This window comes from Rhyacophila brunnea, unplaced genomic scaffold (genome assembly GCF_057557595.1).
Source record: "Rhyacophila brunnea isolate RB1 unplaced genomic scaffold, BYU_Rbru_1.0 scaffold_12, whole genome shotgun sequence".
Taxonomy (NCBI): Eukaryota; Metazoa; Arthropoda; class Insecta; order Trichoptera; family Rhyacophilidae; genus Rhyacophila; species Rhyacophila brunnea.
In genome coordinates, this window is record NW_028232774.1 from 4518702 (window position 1) to 4535240 (window position 16539).

A 16539-nucleotide genomic window follows, 5' to 3' on the forward strand; every position below is an offset into this window, starting at 1 on the left:
AATGAATTCTAGATATAGTTGGGTAGGTACCTAATATAGTACATATTAAGTTACCGTTATTCGATTTCACTGTAGGTAATATATAGGCATATAAATTAGATTATCCAGTGGCGTCGTATGAACCGGAAGGGACAGCGACCTGCAAAGTTCCGGTTAATTTTACGCACACAGTATGTATTTACTGTTATGTTCATTTATAATTGATGTTTCTGTTTCGACGACTAGAGTTAAAGTGATATAAAATTACAATTTAAATATCTATTTTTCGTAGTGTCAAATTATAACAAACTCGGTAAGGAGCTGACTCGATTATTTCAATAAAAAGAATATTATTTTGATTGTATAAATACCGAATAATAATTCATAGGAAATGTCTCGGTCTGTTAAAATCTCAATCTCCGTATCGTCCCGCACAACATATCATTGTACCGAGATTCGGACCTCGGAGCATTCTCATAAGTATTGTAACATAACTTCTGTAACATACGATTGTACCGACTGTTACGCCGCCAATAAAACGCGTTCCAACATCCATCGGAACAACCACCAAATCTTGACTTCTCATCTCTCCTCCTGACGACATCCTGGTCATCTCCTAAACACCCCTGCCTCGTCCCCCACGAACGAGGTCCGCGAAGGATGCAAAACGAATAATGTTCTTATGTTCGTTTTTTTAATTCTACGCCACTGTATATATTTTGGATTCACAAGCGGTGAGCATATCCGGTAATCACTTAATCCGACGCGCAAATTTATTGGGATAGGCTTTGACGGATTTTCACGGCGCTACGAGACCTACCCTGCTTTTGTTTCATGCTGCACCTACCTTTAATAATAATTAATATTAAACTCTCTACCTCACTTTGTCTAATTGGATGGGAAGTCATCCCGACTTGTAATTATAATAATTTTAAATCTGACAGGTGAACTGATAGAATGGGAAAATTAATCAAGCGGTTTTAGAAATGTTATTTACAAACACAAGATATTATTAGATCCATTGTTTGAAGCGGGTGCTGTTTTTGAAGTTATACCTCGTTGCATGGATGTACTGTGCACAGTAAGAAAATGTAAGGGAAACACGTATTATCCTGCAGTTGGAAGATTGCGTGCATAAATCAAACAAGATTGGAAGATTCCAAATTGTGATGATTTATTGCGCGCAAGTAAGATTATTCTCGATCTGCGCCTGCGCAGTAGAGCGATAGGGGCGAACATGCCGGTAAAAAAACGAACTACTCATTTTGAGCTCCGATTTTCAATACGACCTGTCAGATAGTAGTATAAAATGACAACCTCGCGTCTCGCTTACTCTTGAAGAATGAGATTGGAGAGACAGTCAGCACTTTTACGTGTAAACTGTTATTGTCAAGACAGTTTAAAATAAGCACAATTGCCGACAGTAATTCCATGCATGTGTACAGGCGCTATTATGTTTATTTTGGGGCGTTTAGTAGAGAGTGAAATTGATAGTTACGAAAGTGCGCGACAGTATGAAGTTAGCTGCGAATCAGTCAGCTGTATACAGATGCAAGTTTGATAGTAGACTTGTTCCGTTGCCTAGAAAACGAATTTATTATTGTCGGCCATTTGCAATTCCTTACGTAAAAACGATTAAATGTCAGAGTGACAGTTGTTACTTTAAAAATAAAAACAACGAGAAATAATTATATAATTTAGTGTAATATAAGTTAAAGTGTATAGAAATAAACCAACGGCACTCTAATAAGTGGCCCTTTTTCTTGAGTGTGTAATTTAACAAAATAATTAAGAGCTAGTCGAAGAATCTAGGTTTTCACAAGTTTTGATTTTGTTTTGTTACGCCAAAGAAATATAACACGCGTACAAGTACACACACCGATTTATTTTTTTTAGATTATAAAATCTATTAATTGTAGATTATTGTTTTTATTTAATAAAACGCAATTTTTTTGTAGTACTTATTCCACTTTTAATCAAGAGATTAGGACCGGTTTCGTCCGCCTCAGAGGGACATTTTCAACTAAAAAGTGGAATAAGTAGCTACTACAAAAAAATTGCGTTTTATTAAATAAAAACAACAATACAATGCAGTTCCACCATGAATTGACAGTTAACAAAATAAAAGAAATTGTAGATTACTAAATGATTATATAAATTTAATTTAACTATCCATGTCGGTTTATTATTTGATAGCTATGTGGGCGGGGCCAGGTTTAGCATAGGGCTAAAAGGGCTATAACTAAAGGCCCCTGAATTGGTAGAGTAAAATAAATTGAAAAATACTATTAAAAAGTCAAATTTACAATTTTCCTAATTTTAAGTACATTTTCAAACGTTCGAATTCCTACAGAATTTCTCTTAGTACCCTGTATCGTCAACAAAATGCCAAAGCGAAAGGTCATTTTCCACATTGTCACAAATTATAAATTAATTACACAACAATATTGGCCAACATCGATTAATTTGTCTTGCTTTAATGTCAATAAAGCTTGGAATATAAAACATATTAGATTTTGATGAATTGTCATTTCGTGAACTATAAAGGAAGAGTTAAAATTACGTATTGTTGTTCTTATTTAATAAAAACAACAATACAACGCAGTTCCACCATGAATTGACGGTTAACAAAATAAAAAAAATTAAAATTACGTTTCAATAAATTGGAGTTTTTGGGGCCTTAAGTAAGTTTTTTTCCCGACCATGTGCTATCCTAATAAGATCATAATATTGCCGTGTCCACATTGGCAACAAGTTACTGGTAACCTCATTCAATTTCACGATGATTATCATACTTTATATAACCATAAATTATTTCAATCGAAATTTAGTGAGGTTCCTAGCAACTTATTGCCAATGTGGACACCGCTTAAGGGCCCTGTAGAGAGTGGAGGTTTCAGATTTTGATTTTTACGAGAAATAGATGTTCGCCGATAGGCGTTTGTTGAAAAACTGCAAATTAGCACTGGCCTTATTATGGTTTTATATAATATCAAGAGTCGGTGTCTTCATTTCAGTATTTTGACCCACAACAATCACTTGCAGTATTTGTTTTTGGTAATTACATAGATTTTCAGCTTTTCTGCTGTCTCCTTGCATCCCTATTCTGATGACATCTATATTGGTTACATGTGAATTGTATATACCTATGCAGGTTGCCGTATTACCTTCTTCTTTGACCATGTCCGATCCTAATAAAATCATATGGCTCTCCACAGAGTGGAGGTTTGTATAAACATATTTAGCTCTATACTCTGACTCATACACAAATTGAAAAACAGTATGTGTACTTGCCAGACCCAGGATTCGAACCTGAGACCCACGATGTTATAGGCCAACGCTTAAGCCGCACGCCTATTGTGGGTGATAAAGCCCGGAGCAAACATTATTTTGTACTCAGACTTTGAAAACAGAGGGGCTTGAATCGACGACTTTTCTCTTGTTTTATAGAATCTTAGGTTTTTCAAAAAAAAAAAAAAAAAAAGCATTTAATTTTTCATATTAAAATCAATGGTTAGCGCCTAACAACGGTTAATATTATTATATTAGTAATATCATTTATCTTAAAAGTGATCACAAAGCTGATTGCCTCCTGATTTGTGAAATGTAATGTAGCTCAGTTAAAACGTAATTATAAAAAATATTTCACATTAACTATAGACGGATCGATAATTTAAAGGCGAGAGCACTCATTCGGAAAGTGAAAGGCGTGAGTTTGAATCCAAGCCAGTCCAACCTCAGAGTAATGATATTATAGACAGCGCCTATTGTTCGGCAAAATGAAACCGTGTTTTTGCGTATAACGCACCGTATAACCTCGATTGTATTATTATCAACTTAACTATGAAACGTTATACCATCGTGCTGCTTCTTAGTACGGCCACCAAATTTAAACACAACATAGTTAACCATATGTTCTACTAAAATAACCAAATAATTACCACTAACTTTATATTTAACACAAAAACAATAAATTTCAGCAACACGTGCTCGCAGTTTTTAAATGAATGTAATCAGACAAATCCATATTTACCTGCGACGTTTTCAGAAAATATTTAATTCTGCCGTAGAAATTCTATCTTACTCTAACGCAGAGGGGGTCAAACTGTGGCCCGCCGGGTATTTTTTTGCGGCCCGCCATCATTAATTGTACTTCTGATTACGAATATTTTTTTATAATTTAAAAAAAAAATATTGACATAGATTACAATTTGTTTAGCAATAGGACGCGATCCATTTTCAATATATATTGATAGTGTACCGACAGAGCTACAACTTGAGATTATTGATCTGCAGTGTGACACTGATTTAAGAGAATTGTATCGTCGCGTCGTGAAGAAATCTCCAAATTTTACAATGCCCTTAATTCAGACAAATTCGACCAACTTAAAGATTATTCAAGAAAAATGTTCGTTATTTTTGGATCAACCTATATATGTGAACAAACATTTTCGATCATGAACCTTAATAAAAATTCTTTACGATCAAATATCTCCGATGCCCATTTACAAGCAGTTTTGAGAATATCAACTACAAAATTAACACCTGAATTCAAAAAAAATTGTACAACAGTTTCATTCTTCTCATTAATTTTTTTGTAATGTTTATTTTTCGTGATAATAAATAGTGTACCTATATCTAAAAATGGTATTTTACTTACGGCCCGCCGCTCATTTTGAATTCTTGAATTTGGCCCTCCATCCATAAAGTTTGCCCCCCCCCCCCCTCCCTGCTCTAACGCATAGTGCTTAGATATAAGTATGCCGAATGCTTACTCACTCGCACTTACTTGAAGCCTTGAGTCCAACATTTTTTCTAAAAAAAAAACTATAGCAAAGAATCTAACTTTGTTAAACCTTATCAGTTTTGATAAAAAATATAATAATATTGAATCTAATATTACATCGTTTACATAACGTGTGTTATAATTCTGTTCGTAGGTGTACACAGAGCGTGCTCGCGAAGGCATGTGGTCAACCCTGGGCGGTGGACCAGGGCTCCAGGCTCCTCCGTTCCTCTTCTCCAAGAATGGTTTAGCCCTCCTGACGCTGAGTCCAGTGGCAGACGGAGGAGCTGGCTCATTCACGCACGTCGCCCACGTGAGGAATGGCAGAGCCGAAGCGGTAACCGCCGGGAAATACGAAATCACGCAGCTGATCGCTTGGGACGAGGACAGTGGATATGTGTACGTAAAAGGAAAATCTTTTTAGTATCTTGAAATGTGTCTCATACGTCGTAGGTCTTCACTCAGTGTTACCAAACTTTTCACTTCACCGTTGGTCCATGAATGAAAAATAACGGTGACCTACAAAAATACCAATTTGCGAAATGTGTGAGCCCGTATCCGGAAACTTGTACGTATGCAGCTCGCCGTATCAAACTTCACCGTTAAATGTTTTATTGGAAATATATGGCTGTATATTAAAGACCGTCCAACCTCTTTGGGACGTATAGTATTGACATAAAATTCATGTCTAAATAAAACACGGTTCTTGTCGGTTTACACTTTACAGGAAGCCAGCAGCAAACAAATTTTGAAAATAGCCGATAATACTGGATTATTTGTTAGGTTAGGTTTTCATTCTTGAATTAATTATTCATGAATTTTGCCAAAATCAGCTATGAAAATTTAATAAATGTTCATATTGAATCTAATAAAATTGGAGACCGTATAGTATACGATCATTTCTTTCCGATAAGAAAGCTCACGGTGAACTGTGCTACGGTGAAATGTTTTACGCACAATTTACATGACGTAACCGTGTGAGCCCGCTGTTTCTTACACAGCAGTACCTATCTCAAATCTTGGAATCAGTCCTACCGCCATTTTTCATCAAGTACACATTGAGTTTTTAATGATATTTAGTTATTACGGTTACCACCAAAAATTCATGGCAACAAATAAATCCATTTTTATGTCACAAAACAGAATATAATTATTATTAACAAACCATTTATTTTATTCAATGAATAATTCACAAGATTTGAGAACGTAACATTCAATAATAATGTACATAATTGATTTAATGTACAAAAACCGACAGCCAACACTATTAACGCAATTTGATAATCATTTCATATAAGAACTACTTGATAAAATCTTCGTAATTAAGTAGGATGCTCGTAGCTTAACTGGAAAAGCACAATGGCGCGAATTCAGCGGTTACGGGGTCAAGTACCGTCGGGTGGCGTATTTTGTTCTAGTTTCTAGCATGATATGTTTTCAAATTATGTATGTTGAATATGTATTATAGTATTATTGTATCACACAGTTTCATTTATTTACTTCTATCATATGCCTTTTTTCGACGAGAAAATGATGTAAAGACCTATATTCTATACATTTTAATAAAGTCGAAAAAAAATTGCGAATAACGCTTCTTAAAAATAAAAATTTATGTATGCCCATCATATACGCATGCATGATTTAAAAAAATCTGTACAATTCAGCTGGCTTGCATGTTTTTCTATGAAGAGGTAAAATTACACTATATTGGGCCCTGAATGTGTCTCGACTTCATGTGAAAGTATTTTTAAATCAGTTGCTAAAGCTGAGAAGGGTGCTTTAAACTCTCAAAGGTCTTCATTGCTATAAATTAATATAGATTTATATATACACATTACATAGTACTTAAGTATATTTTCTTCATCAGCTATTTTGTAGCAGCGCCAGAAAGACGGCCAGGCCAACGCCATCTTCACAGAGTACGTCTACGGAGTCAGGACGTTGGAACACAGGAGCCTACAGGGGGCGCTTGGGTGGACACTGCGTCAGCTCAATGCCTCACCTGTCCTGGTGAATCCAATGCTTCTCAATATTTCGAAGCTGATGCTGAGGTATGCAACAAATATATTTTTAATATTGGTATTATTTAGCAAATGCACATCTCGTAACTATTAGAACTTGATGTAAAGCGACCAGTGGCGTGCGGTATCTTTATTGAAGCCACCGCACTTAAATTACAAGTTGTATTTTGAGATACCGATAGCATTTTTTGTCATATCAGATATTCCAATTTTAAAATACACTATTTCTATTAAATAACCGAAAGCAGATTTTTAAAACAAATGAATGTAAGTTCCTAATGAAAGTATAGTTTAACAACGCTATAATAAAATAATGGGTATAAAAAATATACTATCAAAAATCACCACAGTAAATTTACCACACCACAATAAATTTTCTCTCATAGGAAACAGTTCCAGGCATTTAGTACGTTTTTGAATTTATTTATTCGTTTTTTAGATATTTATTCTATTATAATATGTAGGTATGTATGTCTTGGAGTAATTTAGGCATGAGCTGAATCCACAGCATCTATGGACCGTACGCCACTGCTATCAACCCTTTTCAGGGTAATAATATTTGAGACTTCCATGGGTGTTTGTTATCGTAATAGATTTTTGGGTTGTTACCGCGAGTTCTTCATCCTACTTTTTTCGATGGTTCTGGCTCGTTGCAGAGGCCGAAACGTTGAGAAAATAAGTTCGATGACCACAAGGTGACAACCCAAACATCTATTACATTTTCAGGTCTGTTTAGCACAGGGTCAATATGCTAACAATGCATTTTCCCAGATGATCAGATCCAATATTTTAGCAGTTCCTGAACCTCATAAGTAAAATGATTTATTATGTGCAAGCTAATTTTAAGAGTGTTTAACATAGTGTGTTGGGTATTAATGACATAGTTTTACCATACGGATTTAACCAACTATACTACATACCACGATGGCCGCGTGGCTTAAGCGTCGACCTATAACGTCGTGGGTCCCAGATCCGAATCCTGGGTCTGGCAAGTAGGTACACATTATTTTTCAATTTGAGAGAGTATGGACCTACTCATCATCATCATCAGGGGCGCGACAACCCGGTGTGGGTCTTGGCCTCCTCCAACAGCTCCCTCCACCAGTCCCTATCCAGTGTGGCCGCTTTCCAATTTGGTACCCACAGAATACGGCAGTCACCGGCAACTCCATCCAACCAGCGAATCTTTGGCCTACCTCTTCTTCCATGCCCTATTGGATTGCTGGACATCACTCTCTTTGCCGGTTTATTGTCATTCATACGGTGCACACAGCCTAGCCATCGTAGTCTCCCAATCTTAATTGATTGAACTGCGCTGCAATCTTCGTACAGCCCGTAGAGCTCAGCATTATATCTTCTCCTCCAATAATTGGTGCCGTCCCTGATCGGTCCATATTATATACGGCGGAGAATTTAGTATGGACCTACTAGGTTGATCAAATGGCTAACATCCATTTCTCGTAAAAACCAAATCTGTTAATACAAAACCTCCACTTTGTGTAGGCCCATATGTCTTATTAGGAGCTAGGTGCATGGTAAAAAAAATACTAAATAATTAATTGGCTCTGTTTGTTTATCACTCTGATTTTCCTCCAGATTGATTTCAATTTTGTATATTATTAATAGCCTCTTTATAGTCAATTTTTCTCATTTTCAAGTGTCGTGATCTGTAATCAATGAAATAATATGAAATTACATCCATGCCTTGAACAAAATTTAAAAATTGACGGTTCTTCAACAGTCCTACGGAAAGAAAAGGAAAGTTTATTACGAAGAAGAATATTGCCAACTAATACAACATAATAAATTAGCTCGTTTTATTGTAACCGTGATAGCTATAAATTATGTTCTTCTTCCAGTTCTTCACGACAGAGTCCTCGAAAGGCAACAGCGGCTTCACCGACGAGGCGGGCGTGTCGTCGTCGGAGGTATCCGAAGAAGTCCCGCAGAACACGACGGAGGCATCCGCCAGAGTAGGCGCGAGGAACGTCACAGCCCACAACCTCAACACAACGGCGAAGTCCTACGCGCACCTCAACGTCGGCAAACATCGAAACGGCGTTTTCTATCTGAATGAGAGTGTGCCCAACAACTGCCTCTATAATAATGTAATCTTCAGCGCCAGTAATCGGTACTATGTCCAGGTAAATAAACTTATTCTTTTTTAAGTAGAACTTATTTAGTCATAACGTAAAATCGTCTGAAAGAAAGGAATGTAACACTTAGCCGGATGTCACATCAAAACTCGTCTCGCCTGCAACGTAACGTTATCGTTATTCACAAAACACACGTTGCCAAATGAAGCTCCGCAGATTTGTCGAATGCGACTGTTTGAAAATAAAATCGCATACAAACACCTACGAATTGGTCATTCCTATACCGACTCGTCGATCGCCGCATCAAAATATCTGTACATTTCGAAGGTTACGTGCGACTGTCGATGGCTAGATCTGCGAGGTCATCATTTGCAACCCCGGATCGACGTTCTTGGAAGGTTTGATTTATGGCTGTGCGACAGACGAAGCGAGTTTAGACGTGAGTTCCGGCTTAAATTCGTCTCAAAATGCGACGTATATAGGTAGCCATCTAATGCTATTGACTTCATAGTTGTTTTATTTGCTTGTAGTATGAAGTGTTACGTAGTTTTTATGAAATACCTACCTATTCAAAATGTAACTTTGACATGTTTATTTTTTTTTTGAGAGCGTGTTGTAATATCGAGCCCCTTTCAATAAGTTAAAAATCAATACAATAACCGTGCCTATGTAATCACCATATAATGTTCTTTGTCAAATTTTTAAATTAGTACCGAAATAAATGTGTTTGGTCAGACCGGTAAAAACAAATTACCTTCGAATCGAATTTTCTGCCATTCACCGTAAAGTACCATACATCTCAGTATGATAGTATCTATCATATTATTACTCTTATCTACCAGGAATGCCTCGGACCAGAAGCCCCTTCAGTGTACCTCGCAGAGACCACCACAAACTTCCGAGTAGCGATCCTCAACTCTGGAGATCAGCTCAGGGACAGAATGGCCGCATTGGCTTCTCCACAGGTGAAGACGTTCCAGGTGGAGATCCAGGACGGTTACCATGCACAAGTCAGGCTGTATCTTCCGCCAGGGTTGAGAGAGTACGAGGAGATGCCGTTTCCGCTGGTGTTACAAGTGTAAGATTAATTTAATATTATTTTCACGAAGTTCACTCAAAAAGCACTATTGTAACAATATGAATATTAAGAATTACCAACAGATTTTAGACACGTGCTTAGATAGTGGCGAATCTGCCGGCAAAAAAATGAACTTATACTCATTTTGAGGTTAACCGATTTTCACTACTTACCTGTCAAATAGTACTATAAAATGACAACATCACGTCTCACTTACTCTTGGAGAGACTAGATTGGAGAGACAGTCAGCACAGTGTAAACAGTTATTGTCACGATAGTTTAAAATACGCACTATTGCTGCCGGTAAATCCATGCACTAATACATTGTAACCAGTGACGTCCCTAGATAAAATGCCGCCCCATTTTTTTATACAGTATTTTTATCATCCTTTCATGAGTCCAATATCTAAGAAATGTGTTGTATGAATACATTACTAACAAAGTATCAGACTGTAATCATTATTTGCAAATCTGCACGTGTCGTTTCTGGTTACGAAGGACGTCGAAGGGCAACGGAAGTAAACTAGACATCGCGAACCTGACAAAACCAGTAAGCTGAATTTTTTAATGGAAAGATAATTTCGTTATTATATATATAATACGCCGCCCTTCGAGTAACTGCGGCCCCCAAGCAACGCTCAATCTGCCTACCCCCACGGGACGTCACTGACTGTAACAGTGGTGACAGCATCTACCTATTCAATAAATGATAATTTAAAGTTTGAAAGATTTTTGATGTTTTCCAGTGATGCGTCGCCAGGATCACAGCTGGTTTCCGAGAAATTCCAAGTGGACTGGGCGTGGTATCTTGCCAGTACCAAAAACTTTATCGTTGCTCAAATTGACGGACGAGGATCTGGCTTCCAGGTAATAATTATTTTCAAACAATCGATCAATAGAATACTTACTAAGTATATACATATTATTATATACGCCATAAACTGCATTTCTAGATCAATACAAAGTTGAACTCATCAGACATGTTGTCAATGCACCAAGGTATCATTAATTGTAAGTGTGATTAGTTTTGAGTTAACCAAATTTCAAGCTCGGTGACAATGTATAAACAATTTTTATGATTGATGTCAACATTTTGGCCTGTACGTACTACATATAGCTGTTTATATGACATTTTTGTTATATAATAATTAGTGTTCTATGCTGTAGCAGCATTGAAACATGCTGATCTATTTTGACATTGTGTTATATTGTATGTATGATATACTAGCCATTGTTTGTGATTGTTCATTAAAATATTTTAAATAATAATAATAATCATTCATTGTAGCAAATACTTGATTTATACATCTAACAGTAATGCAATTTTTTCTCAGTGCAGCCCTAGCAAATAAATCTCAGCACTCTAATGGTTAGCCTCAGTAACCCATTTTTCAGTTTCACTTTCTAATATTTAGACTCTGTTTCTACAGAAGAGGGTTTAACATGATTTTTACAACATTTTTCTTAGCCCGTATTCTTATTTGTCTGGTGGTTCTTTGTCCGGTACAAATCTTGCAATCGATTTTTAACTAACTTCCCGACTAGCTAGACATTTGAAACTTTTTGAATATATCAGAACACGATGCCAATGCATTTTTTTATTACTTTTAACCATCTTTAAGTAGAATTGAATTCATTTTCAGTTAATTCTGTTTTGTATGAAAAGTTATTTCGACACCATTATTGGTTGCTAGGGGTCTGGGGTCCTAGCAACTAAATTATTAATATATACGTGGGTTACTATGGAAATCAATATGACATGTCAAAATGACATTTCAGTATTATTTCTATCAAGTACAAAATTTTTGATCGTTTAAGCTAGTCAAGTCAAGTTTACATGATTCAAGAAAATTTAAAAACGTTGTATATAAAAAGTTCTTTTTATCTGTAATTATTAAATTTCTTTTCCAGGGAGACAATTTGAGGAAAGAAATATATCACCGCTTGGGCACAGTGGAGGTTGAAGACCAAATAGCAGTTTTAACGTAAGTTTAGTGAACAATATTATTACATTACATTAAACCATAGTGAATCAGAATCAAATCCTAAAACATTGAGAACCGCTTAATTATTCTGGAACCAAAACCGGGACTGGATCCACTTAGAATGTCGGTGTTCCAGAAGTTGCTTTATTATTTAGTTTTGTATTATTTTTATTTTATTATTATTGTTTCGTTCATCCATGGTGGAGCAAACTATTCCTACTACCTATATAGTTATTATATTACAGCATGTGGTTGCCCAATGCTCCACCTTGTAAGGATATCTTGGAAAACAGAAAAGATATCTACATTTTCAGTTGAAATAAAATATCCATTATATATACATATATCTCTAACTGACGACTTGGATATGGTCCATAGTGCTGTATCCTCCTCTAAATCCGGCTTGTTCTCTCAGTTGATTCTCATCTAGTACATTTTGCAGACGGTTTGAGAGAATTTTTGTGAACGTCTTATAGAGAATAGGCAGTAGACTTATTGGACGATAATTTTCTAGGTTTTCTTTGTCACCTTTTTTGTGAAGAATGACAATGCTGGCATTTTTCCATGTCTCTGGGACATCCTCTTTCCGCATGCAGGCTGTGAATAGTTATGCTATAAAACTTAATAAGTCTGTTTCTATGCTAACATAAAATCTAGAGCCCGTCATTCGTAATTTCTTTTCATTATCAATTTACCCTTTGATGGAGACCTTACTGACCAAGTCACGTGAATTAAAAAAATATATATTGACTTTTTCAGATATCTTCGAGACAGTTTGAAGATAATCGATGGAAGCCGTGTGTGTATTTGGGGCTGGGGATATGGTGGGCACGCCATCGGAATGATGACTGCACAGGACTCGCTCAATCTCACCAGATGCTCCGTTGCAATTGCACCAATCGTCACATGGGCTTATCACAGTAAGTTATCATATTAATCTGTGGGTATATTCTGTACTTGCCTACCTACAATAAAAAAAATATTTATAGCGATGCATTCAGACATTATCCAAACCACTGAAGATCAACGTTCCCTCTAATTTTTCTATTGTGTGTGCGGATCATTAATGTATCTGAGCAGTGGCGTAACTAGGGTTGGTGTCACCCAGTGCGGAAAAATTTACACCCCCCCCACAAACACACACATAATTGTTCTATATTTTAAGCTATTTATTAATTTCAGTGATTTTATATAATAATAACACTAACAACGATAATTTTCGAAGTAGGTAGGTAGTGATTGTGCATGTGATTGTTTCGTGCATTCGAGCAAAACTAAAATCTGGCAAAGGAAACATTCTTTTACAATATTTTTGTGTGAGGACTCTGCGGGGGATGAAAACATGTGTGTGGACACATTACGGGGAACATTGCTGAGGATATCATTAGCTATGTCTTCATCTGATCACTTCATCTTGCGCTTTTTTGATTTTGATTTTAATACCCCGTTTACAACGTGCATGGATTAACTGCATAATATAGTACATATTATCGCTTCCATAACAAGAAAATGCATGTGTAAACACGTATTATCGTGTAAGTTGCATGATTGCATGCATGGATCAAAAAAGTTCAACGGCTTCCGAATTTTCATGCGAGAGTTGGAATTTGTGCGATATCTGCGACTGCGCAGTAGAACAAAAGTGTCTGCAAAAATATGAACTACAACGCTCAGAGCATTTTGACGTTTACCAATTTTCACAACCAGTGAAATAGCACCATACAATGTCAACAACGCGTCTCGCTTACGCTTGAAGAATGAGATTGGCTAGATAGTCAGCACAATTACTTGTAAACAGTTATTATCGCGATAGTTTAAATTGCCAGTAAATACACTACACTTGTAGGTCAAATAATTTTCAATTTTGCACGGGAAGCAGTGTCGTCATAGTTTTATAACGCTGATTTTAATACAAAGATGTAAAAAATATAGTATATTCAAATACCTATAGTATACACAACATTTTTCGTTTTGAATCCTTGAAAATTATAGTACATATTGTTTGCTTACTTGGCAGAAAATTATAGTATAATATACTATTACACATTTTTCTCAGAGTCATTCAATTGACAACACTGACATGATGTTGAAAAAATGTCCACCACACTCTCATCACGAAAAATGGCCATTTTTAAACTGGCTTGAAGCAGGCAATGCGCAGGCTACTCATGCACTGCGATGGATTCATCTAGCAAACGACAAAATGCCCAAATGTAGACAGGGCTAATTTTGAGTCTTGCATGCTGTATGCCTTTCACGCAACTTATCATGATGAGATAAAAATAACAATTTTACTTATTAGTATTGTTAATTAACTATTTCTTTTATTCAACGAATAATTCACAAGCTTTAAGAATGTACCATTCTAATTATTGAACATACATAATTTTGAAAAACACTTCTTAGAAAATATATTATAACCAATAGAAAAAATCTTTTTGAGAAAAGTAAGACACCCGGCAGGAATCGAACCTGAATCTCTTGGGTTTACGCCCAAGTCCGCGCATTATCCACCATGCTACGAGGTGACATACTAATTATGACATATTTAAACTATTAGCCTTTTAGTACCTGCTCATCAGCGCTTCTCTAAATCAATATTAGTATTGAGTGAATGAAAGATTTTTACATTATTCTCTTCCTAATCCAGATTCCTTCTTCACGGAACGATACCTGGGATCCGGCTCGCCGAGTGGAAACTATAGAGGATACGAATCGGCCGATTTGTCTCGAAGAGCCGGAAACTTGGCCGGCAGATCGGTCCTCATTGCGACGGCGTTGGCTGACACTGCTGCACCTGCACAGCATTCTCTTGCATTGGCCAGATCGCTTGTGAAGCAAGGAGTCGTATTTAGACATCAGGTGAGAGGAGACGGAGAAGTTTTTTTTTATTAATGTTATAAACTTTTCATGACATTGAAATAAGCAGAACATCATAGGAGACAGAATTTGTAGGGTCAATGCTCTAAAACTGTTTAAACGTTTTACATACAATGTCAATTGAACAGAATTATGAATCTCATGAACACAAAGCATTGTTCATTTAAAACGTGGAAAATATGTACAAATTACATAAAACATATTATTTAGATATTAATATACATAACTATCCTATGGACATTCACATATTATAATATATGTTATGTAAAGGCTCGTTTACACGAGTCACTGCGGATGATCATCCGCAGGGAATTTCACACTGTTTTTTTACACGTGTCACCGAAAATGAAATACTCAAATCATTTCAAAATGGCGTCAAATGAAATATCAGTGCAGGTTGGAATTCAAACAATTTGTGATTATTTGTTATATGAATGCAGAAATTTCATCGAGAGAAAGAGGAATAGGAAAAAGAGGCGTTGGTGGATAAAACCATGGGTAATGCGACGTAATATCATGGGAGTATTTACGTAACCGGTTAGTTTTCAATTCAGAATGACAGTTTACGTACTTATGTAAATAATATGATGACAGTTATCAGGAGCACAGTGCGCATGCGTGGCATGGGCAGTGACATAGTGCGCATGCGCGCCACTTTTGCAATCATCCGGAGTGATCAAAAAGTGGAACATGTTCAACTTTATTCGATTTCGATTCCGGATGATCACTTATGATGATTCGACGATAAATGTGCGGTTACACGGGTCACTGCGGATGATTCCTCCGCAATGATCGTCAAAAGTGAACCATGTAAATGGGGCTTAACGTAAAAATTTGAGGAAAATAATTAGTGAGTATGAAAGGGTAAAAGTCATAATTTTTAATTTAATTGTTACTTTACGCAAGCTGACCATTCATAGTATTTATACATATGGCTATCTTCTGATTGCCATAATATTATTGAAAACTAAATTTTCATAAATTCAACTTCGTAACACATCTATCTATTATATTAATATTTGTTAATTCCAGGTGTATCCCGATGAAGACCACGATTTCGGAGGATCATTGAACCACCTGTACAAGAACATCGAGTCATTCTTTGATGACAGCTTTGGGCCTATTGAAATCAACGATTGGGATCTCGGAGGAAGTTTTTTTACTTTCAAACAGTGAATAATTAATATCAAAATATATTCTATGGAAATTAATAATATATTTATTGTGATTGAAAATAAATTGCCGTAAATCTGTGGATATATGTTAGAAGTTATTGACATATTATGTACGAAGAGAATTGAAGAGGTCATGATTTTTACTTTTTGGGCACACCAATTCCAATACTGATGACCTAACGATGATAGAAAATATTTAGGTAGAAAGATATAATATTGTACCAGTATAAGTTGGCCACTAACTGAAATTCAAAATAAAGTCACTTCTATCAAAGGCTTGAATAAAACCGTCATGTGAGTGCGATAGAGAAAGTAATCAGAAGCGAAGTCTAGAAATCACTGCTGTGAAGTCGGTTTATCTGTGTTTGGCTTATAGATGATCAGTCAAATAGTGCAATGTGTTTTGTGTAAACAATATTTTTGGCCTAAAAAAAATAAATGTTAATTATTATTTAATGGATGATTTATAATAATGGTTAACCAAAGTTTAGTAACCAAACTAAAAAAACACAGACAGTGTAATGCTTTAATACAGCAGA

The 16539-nt window shown here is 36.0% G+C and overlaps 1 protein-coding gene across 1 annotated transcript in view; it reads left to right on the forward strand.

The window, feature by feature from the left end:
• LOC147077669 (inactive dipeptidyl peptidase 10) overlaps positions 1–16001 on the forward strand; it is a 285528-nt gene extending 269527 nt beyond the window's left edge. The window contains exons 9-17 of the mRNA XM_085940067.1: positions 4920–5164; positions 6633–6816; positions 8646–8930; positions 9725–9960; positions 10707–10827; positions 11872–11945; positions 12705–12865; positions 14596–14807; positions 15858–16001. Of these exons, the coding sequence (XP_085796193.1) occupies positions 4920–5164; positions 6633–6816; positions 8646–8930; positions 9725–9960; positions 10707–10827; positions 11872–11945; positions 12705–12865; positions 14596–14807; positions 15858–16001 (1662 nt within the window). The remainder of the gene's footprint in view (positions 1–4919; positions 5165–6632; positions 6817–8645; positions 8931–9724; positions 9961–10706; positions 10828–11871; positions 11946–12704; positions 12866–14595; positions 14808–15857) is intronic.
• The last annotated feature ends 538 nt before the right edge of the window (positions 16002–16539 follow it).